We start from the raw sequence: 26294 nt of genomic DNA, 5'->3' as shown, positions 1-26294 counted from the left end.
AAAAGGATCAAACAAAAACTTAATGAGTCATAAAACCTAATTCCTGTCAACATTTCATAAGTTTTAGCTTTTAGTAATAAAATGGCTGCTTACCGATCTGAGGCTTGTCTGAAATGAGGGATTGGGGGTGGTGGCCGGGTTTGCATCTCTCGCTCAATCACTGTGAGAAGGGGAATAGTTGGGCAGAGGGACTTTCCTCTGAAAGATGAAAGGCAGATAAATGATTAGTGAAAAACAGACTGGAACAAATTATCATGCATTCTTCTTCTTTTTCCACCAATGGTTTCATATTGATAATGTGGTATTCCTCACTAGAAGCATTACATCAAAGCCCTTTGGTTTGGAAGATCAGAGCCATTGCTGAACCCATCATTACATTTTCTAAACTAACTTTTGAAGGTTCCTACCTGGGATATCAACCAAGCCGCCCGATGCCAACGGCAGACTGGCTCTTGCCTCTGGGAATTGCCCTATCAAGAGTATCATAGCAGAACCAAGTTTACAAAAAATGCATAGATAGTAACTATATTGTTTGGCCTCATTTTCCCCATGAACACTGAAATTAAACTACCCTCCAGTATAAACCTACCATATGACTTTTTTAAAAACAAGTATGATTTTTGTTTCAGGTTGAAAGGCATATCTGTAACAGTTTTGGTTATTGAAAATTGGATCCTGGTATATTACATTTATGTTTACAAGTTGTAAAGTGATGACTGCAATGTTCATTGCGTGTAACAGGCTGCTCGGGATTTCTTTCAATCTGTGGGTTTGGCTTAAACTGAAGAACAAATTACTTACCCCTGGCAATAGACTTTCTGATGGAAGTTGCTCCGACTCATTCCTCATACATAAAGTCTGCGGCAGCAGCAAAACTTCTGAATATTTTTTGCCAACACTGTGGCTTCGGCATCGAGAGCCCCTCAATAGTCCTTAACATCGGGACCAGACATGACGTTGACACAAATAGCCGGCACTGCACCCCGAAACCTCAGTTTACTAATGTTATTAACCTAATGGCAGTGAAGAGGAGACTTCAAATGAGCAAAGTAGCTCTCTGACTGAGGGACAGGATGGGAGGGTGATGAGGAATTTCTGGGAGGAACAACGAAAGAACATAACCAGGGACAAATGATTTGTTCTAATAATTGATTGTGTCCTGCCATGGATTCCTAGATAGACTCCTAAAGCAGTGTTTGTTCCCTTTGGGAAGGAAAGAGTGCGACTCCGGTTGTAACCTCATTACAAAGCATTTCGTAAAACTGCTACGCCGAATCGGGCAGCCTGACCGTCCAAGGTGTCCAGGCAATAATGCTGAGCGAATGTGTGGAGGGATGACCACGTCACTGCTTGGCAAATTTCCAAAGCACAGGTTGCTCTATCCTTCAGGAACTGCATGTCCAGAGGTACAGTAGTACAGTAAAATAAGAACTTTGGTCTGGTGTTCTCTTAAAAAGAGTGCTGCCAAATACCCCTTGGCCACCTAAAGTCCTTTCCTTGCAAGGTGCAACAGCAAGGATAGTACTGCAGCGATGTCACAAGTTAAAGAATCCAAATCTTTGGCTCTGCACCAGCTGCAAAATGTCTTATCGGCCACTGTAAAGAGGGAGTACGTTGCTTACTTTTAACTCCTGTTCGCCAGTATTGGTATCGTTCATGGATCCACATGCTTTGAATATTCCCTGGGGTAAGGCTGAAAATCTTCGGTTACCTTATGTTTGTATTGCCTAAAGCAAAGAATGTTTACATTGTGTAGGCGTCACCTTCCATATGGGTGCTTTTGGTCCCAACCAATGGGACCTAGAGTAGTTAGACCCTCCTTCTCATTCTCTCCTCAGATTCTGTCCAGTCATGCTGGCCAGATCTAGAAGGCTTTTACCTTGTAGGGAAGGAAGGAGGGCCTATGTGAATCTATGAAAGACACCAATGCTGGAGAACAGGAGTTACAAGTAAGCAACATACTCCTTCTCCAGTATTGGATCTTTAATAGATTCCCATGCTGTGAATAGACATCGTAGCAGTATATAGCATCAGTGGCTGCCAAAGGTAAAATGCCTACCTTACTGAAAATGACGCCGGAGGACTGCTCCCCCTGTTTGATCATCCGCTGCATGCTGTTTCTCCAAGCAGTAGTGCCTTGTAAATGTATGTGGCACCGACCAGGTCGCCGCTTGGCAAATGTCTGTGATGGAGAAGCCCACCCATAACGCTGCTGAAGCTGCTGTGGTCCTCGTGGAATGAGCATGGGACCAAGCTGGTAACGGTTTCCCTGCTGAGACAAGGCAGAAGGATATTACCAAAGAAATCCACCTAGAAATGCCCTGTTTGGACAGAGATTTTCCTTTGTTAGTGGGACCGTATTCCAGGAACAGTTGTGTTGAATTCCTAAAGGACTTGGCCCTGTCGATGTAGTATTTAATGTTTTTATTACACCCAGAGCTACCTCTGCAGGAGTAGTAGGTTTTTGGAAGAAGACCGGTAAAGCAATGGTAGTGCTATGAAAGTGTGTTGGACCTTGGGAATGAAACCTGGATTAGTCATTGGCAGATCTTTATCCTTCTGAAACTGCAGATAAGGCCGGTTTACTGCTAGAGCTTGCATTTCTAACACTTTTCTAGCCGATGTTATGGCCACTAAGAACGTCACCTTCCATGAGCAGTACTTGAGTTGGGAAGTGGCTAGCGGCTGGAAAGGCTTCTTCATTAGACCAGTCAAGACTGTATTTAGGCTCCAGTCTGGTGGGGTCCTCTTTGTTGGTGGGAAAGATTTGAATAGACCTTTGAGAAATTGTTTAACCACTCTGTTGCTCTATAGCGCCATGCCTTTTCTCTTTCTGATGTATCTCGAGATCGCCGTAAAATGGACTCGTATGAATGCATCAGCCAGACCTTACTTAGCTAGGTAGAGTGGATACAGAAGTAGCTGTTCTGGTTGCACCTGGAGTGGCTGGACCCCTTGTTCAGGGACGTCATTTGATTTTTTTTTCTTTTTCTTTTTTATTATGCAAGCTCCTAGGCTGTGGCCAGTACCACAAAGCTCTTTGCTTCTGGAGTGGCTGGCTTTTTTGTTAGAGGCCTCTTTAAAAAATAAAATACATTTTAAAAAAAGTGGGTTCCACAAGGCTAACACTTTCAGCAGTGACCCTGAATAAGAATACCAAATAATTTGTCTTTCTGGAATTCTATACAATAATTGCTAGACTTATTAAAGGTTTATTAAAGGCACATTTGAGGGGGTGAGCCACTGATTCAGTCTGTTCGTAAACACCTCAACTTAGCCTTTCATCCTTCTGAGGTCGATAAATGAGTACCAACACAGGTTGGGTGATATAGTGTGCATACATGTTCTATATAAAGCGCTTAAGTGTAAGTGCTATATAATAACACATCATTATCATTTGGCCATGGATGTCTGCTTGAATACAAGTAATTGGGTAATATGGGCCTATACACACCAATATTAACGATACATATGGCGATCCATTCTTGTATGAAATGTATATCACATAATAGTTATATTGTAGCTGTATGTTTTGTTGTGTACTTGGGAACAATGCTATGTGATGCCACTTCCTGTTTTGTCAAGGGGTAAAAAGGTTGTGTTCCATCACTTCCCGTGATATTACTTCAGGGTGGGGTCAAATGGCATCACTTCCTGTGATGTCATCACACGTTAAGGGTTATGGAATGTCACTTTTGCTACCCCTGGCATTTTGGTGAAATGACATCCCTGCCCTTGTTGTTTCCCACACCATGCTGTGAGGAACTTATGGTGGCAACAGTAAAGACAGACACAAGTGATCCCAGTTTAAGGGTGTTTATTGAACAATGTTTGCAGGGTGGAAAAACACCTAAACTAAAGCTAAATCTAGGATGGGAGCAAGCATCAACAATCAAATAAAAATAAGGTAGTCCTAGTGGTGTTGTGTCAAAATAAAAGGGCCTATACTAAGAAACCTGTTGCTAAATCTCATAGCTAATACAAAAGGGGGGCGGGAGAGTTTTCAAGAAAAGAAAAAAGTGTTCTCAAATAATATGTCAGGATGTGATAGCTTGGTTCTTCCTTCCCCACGTTATGAGCACGGGGTAAGGTGGGATCCTGGCGCATAGCACACACTCGAGCTTTCCCAGCACGAGTCGACAGTTTCCCTCTGCTATCACGACCTTCAATTGCCAAATCTTTTTCCTTGAAAGTCTCTTGCCTTCGAGGGCCTGATGTGTTCAAACATCAAAACAAAAAAGTTCCTTCAACAAAATGAAAGTTTGTTTTCTGCTTTTGCTTTGGGTGAGGATTCCTCACCACTGGGTCCTCCTCTTCTGGGGCTGACCCTTGTTCCTTGGTGTTTTGGGTGATCGGTTTTCACCCCTTGGATCTCCCTCGTCCGGTTTTAGATCCTATAACAGTTCATAACCCCCAAAGGCCTTGATATTGATAAGATGTCCTGATCCTGTGGGACTGATGGGCTTTTCAAGAAAAACAACAAACACCAAGTTCTACATATTTTTTTGGGTGATAGATTCACTGCTTGGGCCCACCTCTTCTGGGCGCTGACTTTTTCAAAAATTGTAGAACAGTTCTTTTCTTCATGGATTATGGGTGGTAACTTTCCACCCTTGGGTCTCCCTCAGCCGGGCTCAAACCTCTAAAACGACAAGTGGGATAGTACTTCCCTTTGCCTTATACTGTCTCGTGGTTTCTCCCTCAGTAGGGCTCAGTCCCAAATGACAAGACTGTCCACTTCTCCTTGTCTTCCTAATGTCTTTTCAAACTGTTCTTAGTAGACATTGCTTGGCCGGGCTCACGGTTTTCAACACACTGTTTCCTGAGAGTTTAGGCTTGCCCCCTTCTCGTCAGCATCCCTCTATCAGGCTCACACTTGCCAACTTCACATTCACTTTTGTTTGCAGGATTCATGTCCCTTATTTTCTCAAGTTCGTAGATCAAAGACTTTTGACTGTACAGGGATTTTGCTTGACCTCCAGTATGACAACTTTGACCTAACTTGGCGGCTCTCCTACGGCCTTCTTGTTTTTGTAGTTTCATTCACACGGAGGATCGACCAGAGTCTCTTGAATTAGCACCCACGTGGTGCCGATTCCCCTCTGCAGCTGGTCTCCCCTTAACACTTTTCACAGTTTAATGAACTTGGTTCAAACTTGCCACTTTGCGATTTTTATTCAACACAGCCCGGTTCTGATCGGTTCTACCCTAGACTCACCAGCTATGATGAACCGCTGGGCTTTCTCTGTAACTGGAGTCAAGGCTGGTACCACGAGTTTCCCTAGCTACAGCTCATCTGCGTCAACACACTCCGTGTACCGTTGACATCTGTTTCAGCACACTTGGGCTATTGTCCTCGGTCTTACGATTCCCTCTGCGGATGTTTGGCGGGTCGGAGATGGAAAGGGCAAGTTTGCATCTCTCCTTGTCTGCCTCTCAACTGTCTCTCAATATTTGCTGCCTTTCTCCTCCTCTTGAACTGCTGGACCTGGAAAGCGGTCTCATCATGCGGTTTGCCTTGCTCGTATTGTGCTCTCTTGCTCCACCCTTTATCCCTGCGGGGAAGGGAAGGGACATCACGTGTGTGTGCGATTCTGATCAATTGACTGAGTTTGCCTGACCCTTGCATTGGGACTGGTCAGGTAAACAGCTCTGGTGTTAGTCCGTTCTCTAGTGTGTTGTGCAAAAGCGTTTGTGTCGGAAAAGGGAGGGGGGTGGGGGAGTGGTTTTGAATGTTCTATGTGGTAGGATGGGGAAAAGGTGTTGAAAGAAGGGGGATATCGCGTCTTACCCGTCGGTGTCCCACTCCCACAGGACCCCCCATCCAGGTGATCCTCCCTCATTGGTCCACCCCCTGGAACTGGATCCAATAGCGATGGATGGCACCTGCCCACCTGGACTAGCTAGGGATCAGGTTGCTCACAATGCACAGAACATCTTCCACTTGAGGTTATAGGACTTCTTAGTGGCCATAGCCGCAGACAAAATATCCTTGAAGTCCTGCGGAATTGCTAGTTGGCTGAATTTAATAAAATCAGGAGCCAGGCTGTCAACTTTAGAGACTGCGGGTTGTGATGCAAGATTTTTCCATGATCTTGTGATGTGATGTCCGGACGGTTGTGCAGTCTTATTGGTTGATCCACCGAGAGTTGAAGCAGGTCCGAGTACCACGTTTGGCATGGCAAGTTCGACGTGATTAAGATCACTCGGCATGGATGCGCCTTGATCATTTGAATTGCCAGACATATCACTGGGAATGGAGGAAATGCGTAGGCAAATAGGTTCACCCACGGGAAGGAGAACAAGTTCCCCATCAACCCCTATTGTGGGGTCCTGCTGGCAAATCATGTGCACTTTTTGTTGTGGCTGGGGCAAAAAGGTCTACTTCACTTCCAAAACAGCAGCTGAAGCTGGCTGTCATTGAGCTCCCACTCGTGAGTGAGTTTCTTGCCTGCTCAGACTGTCCCATCACATGGCTCTGGGCTCTTGGAAGACGGAAGGCCTGTAGAGGAATGCCATTGGTGATTTCCCAGTGCCACACCCGCTGTGCCTCTAGGACATAGTTGTGGATCTCTTGCCCCCATCCCCGCTTCCTGAGGTAATACATTGTTGTAGTATTGAATGTCAAGACCCTAACTGTGCGTCCCTTCAGTATAGGCAGTAATGGATTTTAGCACCCATCGCACCACTCTCTTTTCTAGCACATTGACGTGGAGAGACGTCTCCTCAGCTGTCCATAGCCCTCTAAAATGTAGCTGGTTGACGTGCCCCCCAAGCACAACATTGACGCGTCAGTGATGAGTGTATTGTGGTACGGTGGATCCTGAAAGGGATTGCCTTTAAGGATGCTGGATTTGTTGGCTCACCACTGGAACTTTTGAGCCAGTTTGTTTATGATCCATATCTTCACTCTCCATGTTCCTGAAACCTGGGACCAACTGGAGGCGATGAACTCCTGTAGGGGGCTTCTAGGAGTTTGCAATTGGATATCAGCAGGGTGCATGATGCCATGGCTCACAGTAGATGCATGCAGTCACGCAATGTTGGCCATTTGCTTGGCTTGAACGTGGGGATCAGAGAGATGAGCGTGTTCGCTCTGTCTGTTGACGGGCTCACTCTTGGCTCTCCCGTGGAGAATTCAGCTGCAAGAACGACCAATTTCTTGTAGTTTATCGAGAAGCCGAGGTCTTGGAACCGCAGCACCATCTGCGATGTGGATTCTTGCTCTCCTGTCATCGTTGGTGACCTCACCAACCAGTCGGCTAAATAGGGATAGACGTGGTGGCCCTCCCTTCGCAGCTGGTGGCTTTTGGTATGAGAAACTTCATCAACGTTCAGCGGCTGATTTGAGGTTGAATGGCAACACTTGAAATCGGTAATGGGCACCAAGTACCACGAAATGGAGATACTTCCCTGTGCGCCTTGGGTGAATTGGTATATGAAAAGTGTGCGTTTAAGATGTCTAGGTACGCTAGATAATCGTGGGGCTGCACCGCTTTTATCACCTGCTGTAGTATCACCATGGAACACTTCCGTTTCTTAACAAACTTCTTTAGCTTGTGCAGATCCAAAATTGGGCGCCATTTGCCTTCTGGTTTTCGCACAACAAAGTATCAGGAATATACCCCTTGTCCCTTGTATTGACACTTTCTCTACCTTCTTTAATAACATGCGTTTTACTTCTTGTAGTAATACTTTTTTATGCACAGGTGTGTGATGCGTTAGTGGAATTTTGGGGGGAAGATTTGGAAATTCCAGTAGATGTCTGTGGGTTATCGCCTCCAGTACCCATTTGTCTGATGTTACATGTTGCCAGTTTTGGACATAATTGACAAGTTCCCCCACCTGCGTTTGCTTTGTGGTGTAGCCATTGCTGCTAATTCAGCCTGATTATGCCTCTGCAATTGCCAGAAGTCTTTTGACCTCTAATATCCTTCATAGGTTCTCCTGTGAGTAATATGACAAACATTTGGTGTATGACCCCACTCCTCTAGTGGAGGTGGAAGATCCTGCTCCCATGAAATGTTGAAAAGACCTCCGGTTCTGTATTGATTTGAGGGAGCGCACCATATCAGAGTCTGCCTTAATTTTATGGCCTCGGGGACCTCATTTATTTTAGGTCCAAAGAGGATATCTCCTTCAAAATGCATGTCCACCACTTTGTGAGGCACCTCTGGTCTAAAGCCTGTGCATCCGAGTCACTTCGGGCATTTCAACACCACACCATTGCTGATCTGTTTAAAACCTGTCTCGCCAGGTTCCTTGAGTCAAGGCAGCAAATTCCCTTGCTAATGCCTTCTTTCCAAAAGCATCCTGCTGGCGACCCCCATCCTACGGAGGGACTGCACACTTCTCCTCATCAGATGGGGCCTTCCTACCCGCTGCCATTGAAATGACAGATTCCGGGGATGGTCACGATGTGAGGCAATTTGGCACTGAGTCCGGTGGATTCAACTTTTTATCCAACCTGCCCTTTACAGCAGACTCCGTGAAGGGATGCCTCATTGGTTTTAGCCCCTCTTCCGATATGTGATCCAAAATTAGGATGGTAACCACTGCTTTTCTCCTCTTCACCATATGATCAAAAAGGACGCATTCCTTTATGTCTTCCAATGCAACTAAGCCAAACTCTTGGCAGGCCTTTGTAATCATATTATGGAAAGCCGAGATGCCGTTCGGCGGGTAAGGTTTTTGCACCTCTTCTGTAGGGTTATCAACCAATGTGCCCATATCCGAGTGGTTATCTCTTTGTGGCGACTGTGTTGTGGTTGACGTTGTTTTGTCTTGGGGGAGCATCCCTGTCGGTGTCCGTTAATTCACCTTCCTCCTGTTCTTGCATTCTAGGTGTGGAGTGCCCTTGCTGAAGGGCGTTCAGGGATCTTTGTGCCCAGGGTGATCTATTTTGTCCTATGATCCCAGCAGTAATCTGGGCCTTGATAGTGACCCGGACCTAGAGGGTCAGTAGTCAGACTGTGCTCTACTTCTATCATGCCCTGGTGAGAGTGGGTGATCAAAGTGCTCTGCAATGTTTAGGCATGCCTGTTTTGGAGGATTGCTCTAGGTGCGGCTGGAGTAAGGCGGCATCCAGTTGTGCAATGACCTTCAGTAGTGGCGACAGGACCTGCAGGGACAACAACGTTTGTGGTTTCGTTAGCATGGCTCATATTTCTGCCTGATGTTACTGAAGGTGTCTCACCCGCTAGCCCCCCCGTAGATCCGTCATCCAGGTGACCAGGACACAGCCATCAAATCGGATTCCTGTTCCTGTGGGTGTAACAGTGGAGGAGGATCACCTGGATGGGGGATCTTCAGGGAGTGGAAGTAGGACCCAGACGGCTGAGAGGCGGTACCCCCGTACTCATAATACCTTTTCCCCATCCTACGCGGTAGGATACTTCGAAGCTCTACCCCCCTTTTCCGACACAAACACTTTATTACACCGTGAAAGACAATGGACTAACACCAGAGCCGTTTACCTGACTTGTCCCAACACAAGGGTCAGACAGAGTCAGGCAACTGACAGTGACTACACACACCCAACAGCCCTTTCCCTTCCCCACAGGGATAAAAGGCAGAGGACGAGATAACACTGTCTCCTCGTGCATTTGTCCTTGCTAAGCTATTTCGGAACGGCAGTTCAAACGGAGAAGAAAGGCGGCGAGAATGGAAAGGACAACAAGGAGGGAAGTGCCTTCGCCCTTTGGAAAGCCTCCATGAAAGAACTCATAATATCGGCAACTACAGCTGATGTGCGGTGTAACAGATGTCCACGGTGCACAGGACCCTCCCGTAATGATAACCGAGGCGGGGAGGCGCATTTGCTACTGTGGTATTGTCCTTGACTGCAGAGACAGGAAACAACGAGGAGGTCAGCACAGCCAGTGAGTTGGAGGAAGAACTGATAGCAAAACTGGACAGTGTTGAGCGAAGGTTGCAAACGGCAAAGGAAACATAAACAAAGGACTTGTGTGGTAAGTGAACTTGTAAAGCCCAGGGAAAGACCAGCTGCAGAGTAGACCGGCACCACTTGGGCGTCCATTTGAAAGACTCTAGCTGGTCCCCTCTGCTTGCGAACATTATAGTAACAAGAGGCCATAGGAAAGGCCGAAATAAAGTTAAGGAGGTCATACAAAGCTTGAGGTAAAATCTCTTGTATAATCGAAAGTCCTTAACCCATTACCAAAGTTGTGACATTGCGAAACAGGCGTGTGCACCCACCTGAGGGAAAATGCTCGATGAACGATAAATGTGGAAGGCCTAACTGGGGGCTTAAGAGGAAGCCTGATTGGGGGGCTAGAAAAAGCTAAGGGAAGTGAATCCCACAAGGTATTGAGAAAAGTGAACTGTGTGAAACTGGCAAATATGAGCATGATTGAGGGAAGCCAACGTTGCAAAAGTATCAGAGCCCTGTTGAGGGGGATACATGGGTGAAGGGAAATCAACCAATGGGAAGATAACTGAAAATAACTTTATGTTTGTTGTTTATAGTGCATCAGGCACTCTGGGGCAAGAGACTTGGTGTAAAAGAGAGTTGGTCACAGAAGGCCATGATCATTTGGAAACTAACTGTAAGCTTGTGCTGAACAAGCCCAGGAGTGTGCTGTGCTCGAGAGTCCCGCCTTGTTCCGTACTAAAAACATGGGGAAGGGAGACCCCCGTTATACCATCCTGACTTATTTTGTGGACACTTCTTTCTTTCCTGGTGAAAATTATCCCACACTATTTTCTAACAGCTGTAAGGAATGGCAATAGGTTTTTTAGTATAGGCCCTTTTTATTTGACAAGACGCTACTAGGACTACCTTATTATTATTTGATGGTCGTAGCTTGCTCCCATGTTAGATTTAGATTAGGTGTTTTTCACATCCCGATTAAAAGACCTTCGTCTGTTAAGGCAAACTGTCTACTGGCAATTTCACAGGGGGTCAACTACAACAATGTCTGGATGATGCGCTTCATCCAAGTAACCTGGGTTCTGCAACAAACTCATGCTGCCAACAGTAAAGACAGACACAAGTGATCACAGTTCAAGGGTGATTATTAAACTGTATAAATGGGTGAGAAAAATGAGAAATTGCTCCTGTGAGAGCTCAATGATTTAAGTAAGCAAAGAAAAAGTCTGTAGCGAGGGTCGGGTATACAGATGCCGTCTGTTTCGCTTTCCGCCCGGCTCAATAGACCCAGTGGAAGCCTTTGTTACTCTCTCTCCCGTTGTCTGTGTCTCTCTCTCTCTCTCTCTCTCTCTCTGTAAACCGCAGAGAAAAAAGAACGGGAAAGTCTTCGCGCTTCCGTATTGAACTGCACATCCCCCGATCCATATCCAATCAACCGGCTACCTAAACCCCGCGCTGTGAATGGTTTTCCAGCTAACCCCCTCTCATGAGCAGTAGCAGTGTCCAGGCTGTGTACCGTGTCCCAGCCCGGCTCTGACCCGTCGTGACCTCCGGTTGCATCAGCATTGTGGACTGCTGCAGCCGCGATGTGGGAGGCTGCGTGGGGCCAGTGGCACTTCTCATTCCTCACCTCTGAGTACGAGCCCATGTTGCCACAGCAGCTTTTTGAGGATCTTGTTTTTCGGGGGTGGGCACCAGAGTGGGGGGTGGGACTTGTCCGGAAAGCTTGCACAATGGGTACTTTAGTGCAGGGCTGGACTTGCTGGAGGTTGCCTCTAGCGGAGGCAACCCCACCCCCCCCCCACCAAACGTCCAGGCCGTTCGGGCAGGCCTACCAAACACGACATTCGGCGACCAGCTGGAAACTACCTGGTTTATGAACCGTAGGGAAGTCGAAAGGCTGGAGGGTAAGAACTACCACAGGACCCACTGGGTTGAGTATTTTTTAACTGCCAGCCACCGCAGAGGAGCATGATCAGTGAATAAGGTAAAATTACGCCCCATCAAATAATACCTAAGTGACAGACAGTCCACTTGATTGCTAGGTACTCCTTCTCCAGGGTGGAGGACAGTTCATGGGGGAGTAACTTCCGACTGATGAATGCAATGGGACGGAGGTCAAACTCATCACATTGGGACAACAATGCTCCAAGACCGCACCCTGATGCATAGGCCTGCAGAATGAATGGTTTTCTATAACCTGGACAGTGTAATACAAGGCGGCAGGAGTTGATAGAAACCAAGGTGTGGAAAGCCTGGATTGCCTCATCCTGTAGGACTGCTGAATGATTAGCTCGAAGAGCATCAGTTAATGGAACGGCTATAGTTGAAAAATGGTGAATGAACCGGCGGTAATACCCTACGAAGCCCTGGAAACCTTGCGTCTCTTATGTGGTGGGGATCTGAAGTTTTTGAATGGCTTGGATTTTGTCCATAAGAGGGGTTATCCTTCCCGGGTCTACAGTGTAACCTAGATATCTAGTTGACTCTGCGGCCAATCAGGCTTTCGTTGGATTTATGTGCAATCCAGCTTCCTGGAGGGCTGTGGTCACTCAGGAGATTACAAATGTGCTCTTCCCATGATGAGCTATAGATGACAATGTCGTATAGATAGGCCACCGCATACGACTCATGAGGTTGCAGTATTCTATCCATTAGAGTCTGGAAGCTGGCGGGTCCCCCTGTGCAGTGATGGTAAACTGAAAAAGACCTTGTGGGGTCAAACCAGCAGTGTTTTGTTGGTCTTCAGGTCTAAGCGGGATTTGCCAATAGCCCTTGGATAGGTCAAATGTGCTCAAATACATAGCCAAGCCGAGTAGCTTATCTATCCGGGGTATAAGATATGCCTCATAGCGGGAAATGGCATTTAACTGTCGAAAATCCATACAGAAACTTGTGGTGCCATCCGGCTTTGGGACCAGTACGACAGGGGGGCTGGGGGGGGGGGACACCAGACGTTTTTGGACGGCACTATGATGCCCAGTTTCAACATCTCATTAATCTCTCTGGAGGCTTTGGTTCTTTTGGCTTCTGCTATCCGATAAGGCCGTAGTCGGATTATTTTTCCAACCTCAGTCCTGATGGAGTATGCCGCCAGATTGGTTCTGCCAGGGATACCGGAGAAGATGAAAGCCATGGGGGCTCAGACCTCGAATAGTTCCTCCTTTTGGGTTCTGCCAAGGATACCGGAGAAAATGAAAGCCATGGAAGCTCAGACCTTGAATAGTTATTCTCTTTGGTCTTCACTCAATTGGTCTCCCAGTAGCACATTGTGGATATTGCTTGGAGTGCTTGGGACCAGTTGTTCCGGTACTGATAGATCCGCATTGGTGGCATTCAGAACAGGGACTGGGGTTTCCTTCCAGTGTTTTAACAGGTTGATGTGATAATTCTGCAGCGTTACATCGTAGTCACCTTGTAGGGGCTCTTCCATTGGGCCAATAGCTTGTTCTCGCTGGTAGGAAGCAGAACTAGCACCTTGTTGCCCACCTTGAGTGTGCATACTCAAGCCGTCTTATTGTAATGTTTCTCTTGTTGATCCTGGGCCCTTCCTATGTTACCATGGACAAATTCGCTAAAATGACCTAAATGATCTCGTAGGACTGACACATATTCCGTTAGATTTGTTTCCTCTTGTGCTTCCAGCATTTTCTTCAGAATCTTGAGTATGGTCTTGGGCTGGCTTCCAAACAGGAGCTCGAAAGGGGAGTACCCAGTGGAGGATTGAGGGGCGTCTCGAAGAACCATCAACACCCAGGTTAACTCAGTCCCAGAATAGTCCCGTAGGTCCTGTTGCTCGTCGTAGCATTTGCTTGATTGTTTTATTATACCTCTCTACAAGGTCATCGGTTTGGGAGTGATAGACCGAAGTTTTTAGGTGTAAGATCTCCAGAGTTTTGTAGACCTGTTTCATTACCAGGGACATGAAATGGCTGCCTTGGTCAGTAACAATTTCCTGTGGTAGTCCGACCCGTACAAAGAATGGAAGTAGCACGTCACATACTTGTCTTGTTGAGGTCCCTCGTAGAAGAAATGCTTCTGGTTATCTTGTGGGGTAGTCTACTACTACCAACAAAAATCGAAAGCCCAAACTGTTGGGTTCCAGGGGACCTACTATGTCCATCCCCATCCTCTGAAAGGGCACTTTTATAAAGGGCATTCTTTGCAAGGGAGGTTTATGAGTGCTTGTTTTCTGGAACATGGGACACTGGGCTATTTCAGAGTAAATGCCTGGCCAATAGAAACCCTGTAGCAGCCTTTTGTGTGTCATGTTCTCAGTCATGGTTCCTCCTGTGTTATGATCATGGGCTAACTGGACAAGGCCCTTCCTGTATGATTGAGGAACCAGTAGGTTTTCCCTCTCGATCGTGTCTGCCACCGACATGACTCGGTAGAACAGGCCTTGTTTCGCCTTAAAATATGGGAGTGAGGGAGGGTTAGTTGTTAAACCTTGAGCCTGCTCATGGGCACTTTTGAGGGTTGCATCTGTTCCTGTCTCGGTCCGGAAGGACGGTAAATGTTCTTCGAGTCTCCAGTCCACAAAACTCACATCCCGAAGGTCCTCATCTGTCTCTTGACTCACTGGGACTTGCGTAATTTTGGTGTGGTCCGGGTTGTTAGATCTAATGTCAGAAAAGGGGGCCTCTTGTAGCGACTCCATTGAGCCGAATAATCTGGAAAAACCAGGGAGGTCAGTGCCACGCAGGATGGGAGCAGGCAAGGATGGAATGACAGCGGCCAGCATTGGTATCAAAGCCCCATGAATCCACAAAGTTACGTCTCTAGAAGGGTATTTTCAAACATCAGCATGTACACATTTTACTGGAATAACCTCATTCTGGATATTGGGTTGCTCACTTAATTTAGGTTGTATTGCAGGGTCGTCTCCAGGTTGATATATTTGTAGCACATTGGGTGGTATGGCTGGTTGGGTCTTACTAGCAGCCACTGCTTCCCCCAATAGTCAAAGCGCTTCCCGACTGATCCTGGGCAGCGCCTTGAATCTATAACGCCTGTTGTAAGGCTTGGTGGTCTGCTTGTGGGTATCTGGACTCTCCATCAAAAATGAATTCATCCAATTAATTTCCATCTAATTTTATTAATTGAAAATACTTTCCATCGAAATGTATTTTCATTGAATACAATTTGATGGATTTTAGGCTTAAGGTTAGGGCAAGGGTTAGAAATAGGGTTAAGGTTAGGGCAAGGGTGGGGGGGCGTGGCTAACCGCCATGTGAGAAGGACGCGTCTTCAGTCGGCTCCAGCGATGTGCCCAACATTTGGCCGCTAAAACAACATTTTGCCGCAGCAACCACTCCCGATTTTCATGCCAGAGGCAGGGGTCGGCTAGACGCGCAGTCTGCCGAGGTTTCGGACGTCTGGAGGACTCCGCCGGAGAGAAACGCTGTGGGCCTGGCGAAGCGATCCGGCGCACAAAATGGCAGCAGTGATCGGCACGGATCGGCCGCTACACCCGGAGGCTTGAACCCGGCGAACTCCGCAGAGATCGGAGCACGCTTGACAAGGAGCAGGCGGGCTGAGGCGGGGATTGCTGGCGGTGCGTGGCTCTAGACCGGGCCTGAGTTGTGCGACTCAGCGCAGGACCGGGCGGCGGAGGCCTGGAGAGGCCGGGAGAGGCAGCGCGTGTGGCGGTCCCGACGGATGAGAAGAGGCGACCAACCCTCGCCGGGCCGGGTTGATCCTCGCCCGCAGCAAGTCGCAACCAATCCGCAGCTGGTGGATTTCGGTGGAATACCCCCCTAAACGAAGTAAGGAGGGGGCGAAAGGGCCTGGACTCCGTGGTGCGGGGGTGTGGAAGTTCGAGATAGGACGGGGAGGCCCTTCGCTCACCCACAGGCCGAACGGGTGCGCAGCCCCTGGCTGGGAGTCGGGACCAGTGACTGGCATACTTAAACATCCTACTCGGGCGACCACCCCAGAGGACTCCTTGATAACCCCGGGGGCTCTACGCTTTGGGCCGGGCCCCGGACAGGGGCAATTGCATCGCCGCACTATCAACTCCTCATGGGCAGCAGGCGCGAAGGCTTGAGCGAAGCAATGGCCACTAAAGGGCCCAGAAACAAACAGAGGCAAACAACAATGGAGACCTACGCGGCCACGGGGGCTGCGGGGGCAGATGCCGTTCCTGACCATGGAGCCGCGGCGAGCAACGGGCCCCCCGAACCCGCTAATTCCCAGCTGCTGGAAGCCATCATGACGTTACAAAAAACGATGGAGAGTAAAATCGACGCAGTTGCTATAGACTTAAACTTGCTAAGGCAGGATGTACGATCCATAGCGGGCAGAACCGAAGCGCTTGAGACTCAAGTTAAGGAAAACACGGAGGCGAAAACGCTGCTCCTCAAAGAGGTGGACATTCTAACTCAGAAAGTTAAGAATCTAGAAGACAGGGCGGATGAGGCGGAGGGGCGCGCACGCCGAAACAACATCAGACTCATCGGCGTACCGGAGGGAATCGAAGGGAATGACCCCACCAACTATGTGGAGAACCTCCTGATCCAGGAAATTGGAGCTGGTAACTTGTCCCAAGGATTTACCATCGAAAGGGCTCACAGATCCCTCACCAAGAGGCCACCACCTGGAAACCCACCCAGGCCGATAATAGCCAAGGTACTTAATTACAGAGACAGAGAAACGATCCTTGCTTTTTCCAGGTCAGGCGGCAGCATAATCAGGAACTCAGTGAAAATCGCCATCTACCCGGACTACACCCTCCAGGTTCAAAGGAGCAGAGCCCAATTCATCCACACCAAAGTTAGACTGAAAAACGCAGGCCTGCGGTACATGCTCCTATATCCCGCCAGACTGAAGGTCCTAGTCAACAATAAAGCCCATTTTTTCGATACACCAGTGGAAGTATGTGAGTGGATGGACAGGGAACAAATCCCGGACATTGAGATCAGACAGCGTCGACCACGCCGGTCGGAGCCCTGACCACTGCCACACTGGCCCAAAACCTGATGACGACAACACACAGCATGACACTCTAAATGCGGCAACACGGAATCAACCGGAGCCATACTGAAGACCAACGGCGAAGCATACACCTGCTGAGCCAACCTTTCTTTTTTCCCCAGTAACTCTTTTGGGTGACTAACCCACCCGTAGGGCACCTGTAGACTTAGGTCAAACGGAGCGGAAACGGGATAGTCAGAGGGGGGGCAACCCCACTAGACTGGTTTTATCGGTTAAAAGTTTAATGGTTAACGTTTTTGGGATGGAGAACTCATATGCTACACTCCTGAGAGCCTGTCACGGCGAGAGGAACCTCGCCGGACCGATCCTATGTTCTGGGATCTTGCAGCTAAAGGGTCATGTTTGGGGACCCGTTGTTACAGAAGTCTTGAATACAATGAGGGAAGGGACACGAGGGGGTAAAGCCCATGTTGGGAACTTTAGTCTGACCACACCGAGACCACAGGAACACTTCACAACAGTAATATCACTTGTAAGGCCTGGGCCCAAGCAGAGGACAATCTACAGGTACCATGACACCCATGGCAGGAAGCATTAACGTTTTAACGTGGAACGTCAGAGGCTTGAATAGCTTTGTTAAACAACGCCGGATATACACCTACCTGCGTAGATGCAAGGTGGGAATCGCCATGCTGCAGGAAACACATTTAACAAAGGACAGACAAGAGGCTATGGCCAAAATATGGCGTGGAACCCTAATTGGATCCCCCTACTCTTCATACGCTAGAGGGGTCCTGATATGGATAGACCCATCCATTCCTTTTAGAGTAGTGAACACAAAGACAGACAACGAAGGCAGGATGGCACTGGTACAGGGGACCATGGAGGGGAGGGAGATATGTCTGATTAGCACGTATGCACCTAACCATGACGCCACAGCATTCTTCCACTCCCTTTATTCTAGGATTGGCCCCTATGTAGACTGCACAGTGATTTGGGGGGGTGATCACAACTGCACATTAGACCCCCGAAAAGACAGGTCCGACTCTAAGCACTCCCGTCCTTCCCCCCCAGCCAAAGTACTCTCTAAACTAATAACCCAGCTGGCACTATGTGACCTGTGGAGGGAGCGGAACCCTGAGGAAAGAGAATATTCCTTTTTCTCCCCACCTCACAAGGTCCATACCAGATTGGACTATATCTTAATAAGCCAGGGACAGCTTGATAGATTTGGTGATGCACGTTACTTGCCCAGGGTGCTATCAGACCACTCTCCCATGCAAGCCACCTGGGAGGTATACCCCCCTACACCCCCAGTTCCCACTTGGAGACTTAGAGCCGAGGCCTTACTGGATACAGCCTTCCGAGAACATATAAGAGACAGCACAGAGGAGTACTGGCAGAACAACTTAGATAGTGTGGACTACATCGGAACAGCTTGGGAGGCTTATAAAGTGGTTATGAGAGGTGAGATGATTGCCACAATTGGGGGTACCCTGAAGTCCATCACAACCTCCCTAGTGTGCGCTGAAAAAGAACTGAGTGTGCTGGAGGGCGAGGCAGACTCGACCCCGGAACATATACAGAAAATTACTGAATTGAGACAGGCCTGCCTGGCTCACTGGGAGTCGCTGGGGAAACTGAGCTTCGCTAAACATTCTGAAAGAACACACGCACTGGGGGATAAACCTGGTAAACTATTAGCTTGGCTCTACAAAAGAGAAGTCCCCAGGTCACCCATTTGCTCCATACTCAGACCAGATGGCACCACAGCACATACCCAAGATGAGATTAACTTGGTCTTCTCCGAGTTCTACCGAGAACTCTACTCCAAATCCCCGCCCCCCACCAACACTGAAATAGAGGATGCCCTGAGTAGCATAGTGCTGCCTTCACTAGATGCCCAATCGGCTGAGGCCCTAGAGGAGCCAATTACCCCAGATGAGGTGTTGGCTATAATCAGATCCTTACCAACCGGAAAAGCGCCAGGCGCTGATGGCATACCAGGGGAATTTTATAAGACATACGAAGACGCCCTCGCCCCAATGCTAGCACGGGTTTTCAATGAGGCATATGAGCGGGGCACCCTCCCTGACTCCATGAGGGAGGCCACAATCATCCCTTTGCTAAAGCCTGGAAGGGATGGAACGGACTGCGGGTCTTATAGACCACTTTCTATGCTAAATGTGGACTGCAAAATACTAACAGCACTTCTTGCAAATAGGCTACGCAGAGTGATCCCCCAGCTGATCCACCAAGACCAGACTGGCTACGTACCGGGGCGCTCTATTACCGAAAACCTGCGTAGGTTGCACCACATCATATACGCCACTGAACATAACCCCCGAAAATACGCGGTGGCGTCATTGGACACCACCAAGGCCTTCGATTCGGTGAGATGGGAATGGTTGTATGCTACTATGGGCAAAATGGGGATCGGGCCCGCCTTCCTGAAATGGACCCAATTGGTCTACGCCCGCCCCACCGGCAGAGTGCGCACCAACAGGACGTATTCTGATAAATGGCCCCTTCACAGAGGCACCCGACAAGGATGTCCACTGTCCCCCATGCTCTATATTATTGCGGCTGAGCCGGTAGCAGCGTATCTCCGACAAGAATATGGGAACGGGGGCATTGAACTGGATGGGGTGACTCATCTTGTGTCCATGTACGCAGATGACATGCTGCTATACTTACACAATCCAGAGCACCTCCTGCCCTACATACTAGAGACCCTAGAATGTTTTCATAAACTTACGGGCATTAGGATCAACAAGGAAAAATCGTGTCTTTACCCCTTGGCTGCTTTACACAGGGACGAACTTGGATCCCTACCCCCGCTAGACCTTAAATGGCAGCCGACATCCTTCAGATACCTTGGGGTCACCATACACCGCAGCCCCAGCACGGAACATATCCTTAATACAGTCAGAGCCAAAGTCTCCCTTGATAAGTCCATGGTCTTTTGGGGGAAACTCCCTCTCTCGGTGGCGGGGCGGGCGGGTCTACTCAAGATGGTAGCACTCCCACGTCTACTGCATTTCTTCACAAACGTTCCCTTCAACATTCCCCCCTCCTTTTTCAGAGACTTGAACAAACTTTGTAGAAGATTCCTCTGGCAGGGGGGTAGGCACAGAGTGGCGCTTGAAAATCTCCAAAGACCCTACGAGAGGGGGGGGCTGAAGGTCCCTAATTTCGAGCTATATTACTTGGCCAGCCAGCTTAGACACATGACACAATGGATGGCCGACGAAACCACCACTGATACCCGACTTCTCCAGCCGGCCCTGCCTACGTTGCTACTTAGGGACACACTGTGGGTTGAAAGGGAGACACTAAGGCATTACCCTTATCTAGTTCAACTTGGGACCCAGCTCTGGAGGCGTGCCTGCGTAAAAGTGGGGACTGCGGATCCGCTCTCCCCGCAGATACCCATCGCCGCAATCATGGCCAAACACCCATGGGGGCACAAGGAAATACGCACCCTATGGGAACCTTGGGGGGTAGCGGTGCTAGGGGACCTCACCTGCGAACAAGAACTAATGTCATTCATCGACCTCAGTGAGTCTACAGGCCTACCCACAGGCCAGTTTCTGCTCCACAGGGCGGTAATCCAAGCCATAAAGGAGAGATGGCCGGAAGCCGCAAAACAGTTCATAGAAAACGAGACCATCGAGTCCATGCTCGACACTGCTGAGGGAGGCCACGAAACCTCCAGACTATACGAAGCGTTGCTGCAGGGCACAACCACAAACGAACTCAAATGCAAGAGCAGATGGGAGATCGAATTGGGTAGGGAGTTTGAAGATAAAACATGGGAAAAGATAACCCACTACCACAAAAAAATATCTAGGAATGCCCGCCTACAGCTCATCCAACTTTACATTACTAATAGAGCCTACCTCACACCAGAAGCCATATCTAGGTTCAGGGGAGCCGCAGTCCAGACATGCCCCAAATGCAATACGCCAAAGGCCGGAATGACCCACATGTTCTGGGGTTCTGGGCTCAGGTGAAGGAAAAGGTAGCATATGCCGAAATAGTAGTTGACATTCTTGACCCAGCAGCCTGCATATTGGGTAGCTACACAAGAAACAGCAAAAACAAACCCCTCAACAAGCTCAAGGACTTAATATACATAACGGCGAAAAGACGTATAGCTATGAGCTGGAAAAGCGCAAGAGGCCCGAGTGAAGCCCTCTGGTGGGCCGATCTCAAAAGATGGATAACGGCTGAGACTGCTGCTTGGGAAACTGCAATCCAAGTACAGAGATTAGAATCCAGCGAGGAACTACTCCGGTGGGTGGCATTAACTGTGCCACTGCTCCACCCAGCAGCGCGAGAGAGCGCTTCGGAAGGCTCTGACAGTCCAGGGCCGTCGAGGGTCTAAAACAAGGATTGAAGGTCTAACTGTGGTCTCGGGAGAGGCGGGTGGGGAGGGAGAGGGGGAATTGTTTTATGTTCCTCTGAAGTACTCATGTGGCAATGATTAACCATTGATTTTATGTGTATAGTTTGTTGTAAAATTAATAAAGACATTTAAAAAAAAAAAGGTTAGGGCAAGGGTTACAATTAGGGCAAGGGTTAGGGTTGGGTTAGGTTTGCGAGGTTTGGGGTAAACCCCCCCATTAAATAATACACACTAAAATGTTAGATGAAGCTGGCCAGTGCTGGTTTCATCACTGGACAGCTCCATGTAATGTTTTAACGTGTAAAATAAATGCATGGAAATGCTATCTTTTACATGTAAAAGTACATATCCATTGAAACTTGTCCATTCCTATATTCGATGGACAAGTTTCGATGGATATGTACTTTTACATGTAAAAGATAGCAATTTGAAGCATTTCCTTAAATGGATTTCCTTTTCGATTAAATGTTTTCATTGAAAAGACCATAAACCCTGCCTGTGCTTGGTGCCTTTGTACCTGAAGCAGTTGTTGTAGCTTCTGCTAGGCTTTTGGCAGTGTTTTTATGATTGTCTCCATGGGGAGGGGCGCTGGCAACCTTGAAGGATGTGTAGGCTTGTGGTGTTTACCGGACGACTAGGCAGTCGATGCTTGGCTTGTCGACAGCGACTGTTGAGGGTTTTCTCACATTATGTTTTTTAGATGACAGGCTTTTTGCTGCCGAGCGCTTGCCCAACAAGGGGGCTGTCAAGGAATCAAGAGCCCAGTTTCCTTCGACAAGGCCTCCCGCACCGACGACAGCTCGCAGCCGTCTCTCATGGTGTCTATATTTTTGATGTGGCCTCTCTTCTGATCTTGCTTTTTCCTTAGAGGGCGGTCTTTTCTCCTCGGGAAGGACCATAATCCTGGTTGACTGACTCAAGAGAGGTAATTTCCTCTCATTGGATCAACAGACAAGGCGCAGATTTCTGTCTTTAAGGGTCTTTGAGCTAAAGTCCTCGCAAAGGTCATACTGCTCCACCTTGTGGTTAGGGTATAACAAGTAGATGCAGTTGGATGCCCATCTCCCTCAAAGACATTTTTAAGGCCACAGGTGGCACCAGCCTTAAATAATGCTCTCTTTTTGCTCTCCATTTTCACTTAACTGCTGACCTCAGGAATCAGCTCTGCAGATGTCGAGAACGAAGAAACTGTCAGTCTTATTAATAAAAGTTAACTTTTTCACTGTAATAAAGATTTTCTCAGAGGAAAAAACTCAAAGGACTCCCATCAGCATGACACTCGGTTGGAAACTGAGGGGAGGAGGAGGGCCCAACTGCTCAAGGTCCCATTGTTTGGGACCAGAAGCACTCATAAGCATACATATTGTAAAATGCCTTTGCTTTAGGCAATACATATATGAGGTAACCAAGGATTCCCAGCCTGCCGCCAGTGAAAAGTCACAGCATGTGCATCTTTGAAAGATCCAATGCTGGAGAAATTGTGTTGCCGGCCTTCTTGCCAAAAGCAATACCTCCATGACGTCTTCTGGAAGAGCCAATATCTACCTCATCCTCTCAGTAGCCAAACCTGCAGATTTAGGGTACTGACATTTGGTTGGAGAATCAGACCTTCCTGCGAGAGCAGGTCTGCTCTCTTTCGGAGACTCCATGGAGGGCAGATGGCCAAGTCTAGACGTCTGGATACCACATTCTCCTGGCCCATTCCGAGGCTATCAGGATCATGGTTGTGCCAAACATCCTGATGACATGTGGTATGATGAAAATAGATAGGAATGCATGTAACAGGCCACTATGAATGCGTCCTCCAGTGATCCTATTGGGGTAAATTCCCTGGAGCAGAACAGCTCGCACATCTTGTTGCAGCTGGATGCAAACCAATTTACCTTTGCGGTTCCCAGAAGAGTGCAAATCTCTCCAAGGCCTTGCTGGCATAGCTCACGGTCATGGGAGATCGCTGCCTGCTCTGGGTATCGCACAGTCGTGTTTTTTCTCCCGGCCAGGGGAATTGCAGAAAAGGAGCTTTGCCTTTGCAATACACAAAACCAGAGTTGCTTTGCCTCTCTGCAGAGTGGTAGTGACCCTATGCCCCCTCGCTCGTTGAGGTAGTGCAGAGCCACCAACTTGATCAGGACTGTCTTCCCCTGCATTGAGGGCAAAATGGCCATCAGTGCCAGTCAGATCCCAGTGGTTACAGTTCTCTGGCAACTTGACAGATATATTACAGATCCTAGCCAGGGTCTCACAAGACCGTGTGTGGTGGTCCAGCCAGGAGGACTTGATGGCATGAGAACCATGTTGGAAACCTTGGCCGGAAGTTACACTAGTACAAGATGTCTTGCTGAAGGGCTGGGGTGCACACCTGAAAGAACTCAGTGAGCAGTCTGTGGTCCCCAGCAGAAGTGAGACTCCACATAAACCTGTTGGAGCTGAGGGCAATCGCAGAGTCCACTGAATGGATCTCATTCTCAGTCCGGCCTCCGATTAACTGGAGCATATGTGAAGGTGTTATGAGAAACCAGAGGTTATCTCACCCGCTAGTCCCCAGGCTTTGTTATTCTAAGATGGGGACGGTTGTGTTGTCTGTTGGTGAGTTGCTGCACTCAGGTACTTTGCAGTCGCCTTGGCGGACCATTGACGGGCATATCCAGCAAACTGACCTGTACATCTGTCAAAAAGACTGGACTTGTGCCATTGCTCTGCCTAGGCAGTCTGTGTCTGATGGAAGGGAATCAATGTGCCAGGCTCTACAATCTGGCTTGTACACCTCAATGTTCAGGAATCCTCTTCCCCATCCCCCTTTTCCGGCATGTCCTCTGCAGCCTGTTCAATGACAACCCACAGGGAGCGGGTACATTTTACTAAGGCACAGGAGGAGTTTACTGCCTTAAGTCCCATGCTCCCTGAAGCAAAGGCCTTTTTTCGCCTAGCCATCCAGCCTCTTATCCCTATCTGGGGGTAAAGGTGGTTACGCCGACAATTTGGACCCTTGTGTGGCAGCCTGGACCACCAGGCTCTCAGGACTAGGGTGTTTCACGAGGACGTTGGGGCTCAAGGATGCCAACCTATACTTTGAGAGATCTCCTCTTACTGCTAGCGCCGAGCAGGGTTTCTGCCATAGCTCCATCAGATGGTCTTTTAGGGCTGCCTGGAGGGGCAAATGTGGCTCCTTCACCAGATCCCTGCTCTGTTAAATCATACTCTGTTACAATTTTTGGTTGGGTTTCCCTACCCAGGGCCAACGTCACCTTCCCTATGAACACCCATTATGCCGCATTAGGGTGCGCGTGGGCATCCTACTGGTAAAGATCAACTTCACGGGAAGTGTCTAGACCACTTGCCTCCTGGAGATCTGCAGCTAGATCTTGAATCGATTAATCCTCAGAGAACAATTCCACAGAAGGATCAGTTAGTCCAAAAGGGATTTCCTCCACCTCAACATCCAAAATTCTCTCAAAGTAAGACATGAAATCCTTCCGCAACCTCAGTGTATATTGCAGAAGTGAAGGGTCTTCGAGCTTCAACAGGCCTCTTGAAGAAGGCACAGGGTCGGCTTTGAGACAGACACTGCGGTCAATGATGTGGTGTTTTGAGGTGGCTTTGGGCTCAGGCCTGTCGGTGAGCTGGACAAACTCTTAATAGAGTCCCTGCCGGCTTTAGTCCGAGTACTCCCAGTCATTCTTCTCCCCGTCACTCTGATTATTATTTCCCGAACTCCCAGTCTGCTTTAACAAAACACTGCAGTTCTCACAATTCCCCCTTTTCATTTCACAACAATAATCCCGGTCATCCCCTCGACAGACCTCCAAACTATGATTTTACTGAGTTTTCCATTTACATAACCACCCCTACAATTCTCACCCTTCCCAGTTTACCAAGCCCCTAGGAAAAGGGTTGATGAACTAGAAGGTAGAAAGAATCCCCCATGGGAATACGAGGGCTATAATTCCCTATGAAAGCCTGCCAGGTTGTCCCAGTTTTGTGGCCTGGCAGAGTCAGGAAATTGCTGATAACCACAGACACCTAACTGCTATTTTCCTTCCCCATAGGGACAAATGGCAGAGCACGAGAGCACACTCTGAGCAAGGCCGAACGCACGAGACAGCAGTTATCCGAGGACGGCAGTTCAAACGCAGGATAAAGGCGGCAAGACCTGAAAGGAGTTCAAGGAGGGAGTTGCCCTTCCCCTTTTCAACCCAGACTCTCAAAGCCTCTGATAAAGGAAACATAAGACTGGGAACTGCAGCTGGCGAATGGTGTTAACGGATGTCAGCGCTACATGGAACCCTCCCGCCCTGAGAGCCAGGGCGGGGAGACGCAGTTGCCATCATGGTACCATCTAACTCCAGCCGCAAAAGAAACGTCAATGAGTTCAGTACTGTCATGCTTTCAGACTCACCCAATCACGACCGGGTGATATGCAGGCGGCGGAGAGAAACATGGACCCCTCCCGCGATCACCTCTGCTCGATCGTTAGTGGGACGCTACACTCTGAGGCATCCCTGGCGTCGATTTCCACGCCTGCAGTGGGGATTGCCTTGGAGATTGCAAGCGCGGAGGAGATCACCACTCCATACTGCGGTCCCCCGCTCGACGCGATTCGTCACGAAGAAGGGGTCATGTGACATGGCTTCCAAGAAACAGGCATCAAATGAACCACTGGATCATGTGACCAAGTGAAAGATCACGTGACCAGGAAAATGGATCATGTGACCAAGTGAAAGATCACGTGACCAGGAAAATGGATCATGTGACCAAGTGAAAGATCATGTGACCAGGAAACCGTCCCCGATTGGCCAACGAATCAGGAAGACTGCAATAAAAGGGGCTTGGCCTTTGCACACATTGCTTCTCAGCTGATCTCTCGGCGTTTAGCGGTTTCCTGTGTTTTGAACTTCATGCTTCTCGAATTTCTTGGATTTTGGACTTTGTTTTTCTTCTGGATTACCCTCAAATTTTGCCACCTGGATTTCTTCTGACCTGTATTACTGGATTATCTGAACTTTGAACTGTTTTCCTGGATTGTTTGTGGATTGACCTTTGGATTTGGCGCTTGAT

General features: G+C 48.5%; 1 protein-coding gene across 1 annotated transcript in view; it reads right to left on the bottom strand.

Moving 5' to 3' along the window:
- The window catches only part of NFX1 (nuclear transcription factor, X-box binding 1), a 2569209-nt gene that overhangs the window by 163787 nt on the left and 2379128 nt on the right, over positions 1-26294 (bottom strand). The window contains exon 23 of the mRNA XM_069620539.1: positions 94-198. Coding sequence (XP_069476640.1) covers positions 94-198 — 105 coding nt within the window. The remainder of the gene's footprint in view (positions 1-93; positions 199-26294) is intronic.

This window comes from Ambystoma mexicanum, chromosome 5q, assembly GCF_040938575.1.
Source record: "Ambystoma mexicanum isolate Mex_15411 chromosome 5q, UKY_AmexF1_1, whole genome shotgun sequence".
Classification (NCBI taxonomy): Eukaryota; Metazoa; Chordata; class Amphibia; order Caudata; family Ambystomatidae; genus Ambystoma; species Ambystoma mexicanum.
Note: the sequence above shows the minus strand (reverse complement) of the source record. Positions and strands in the feature narration are given on the sequence as shown.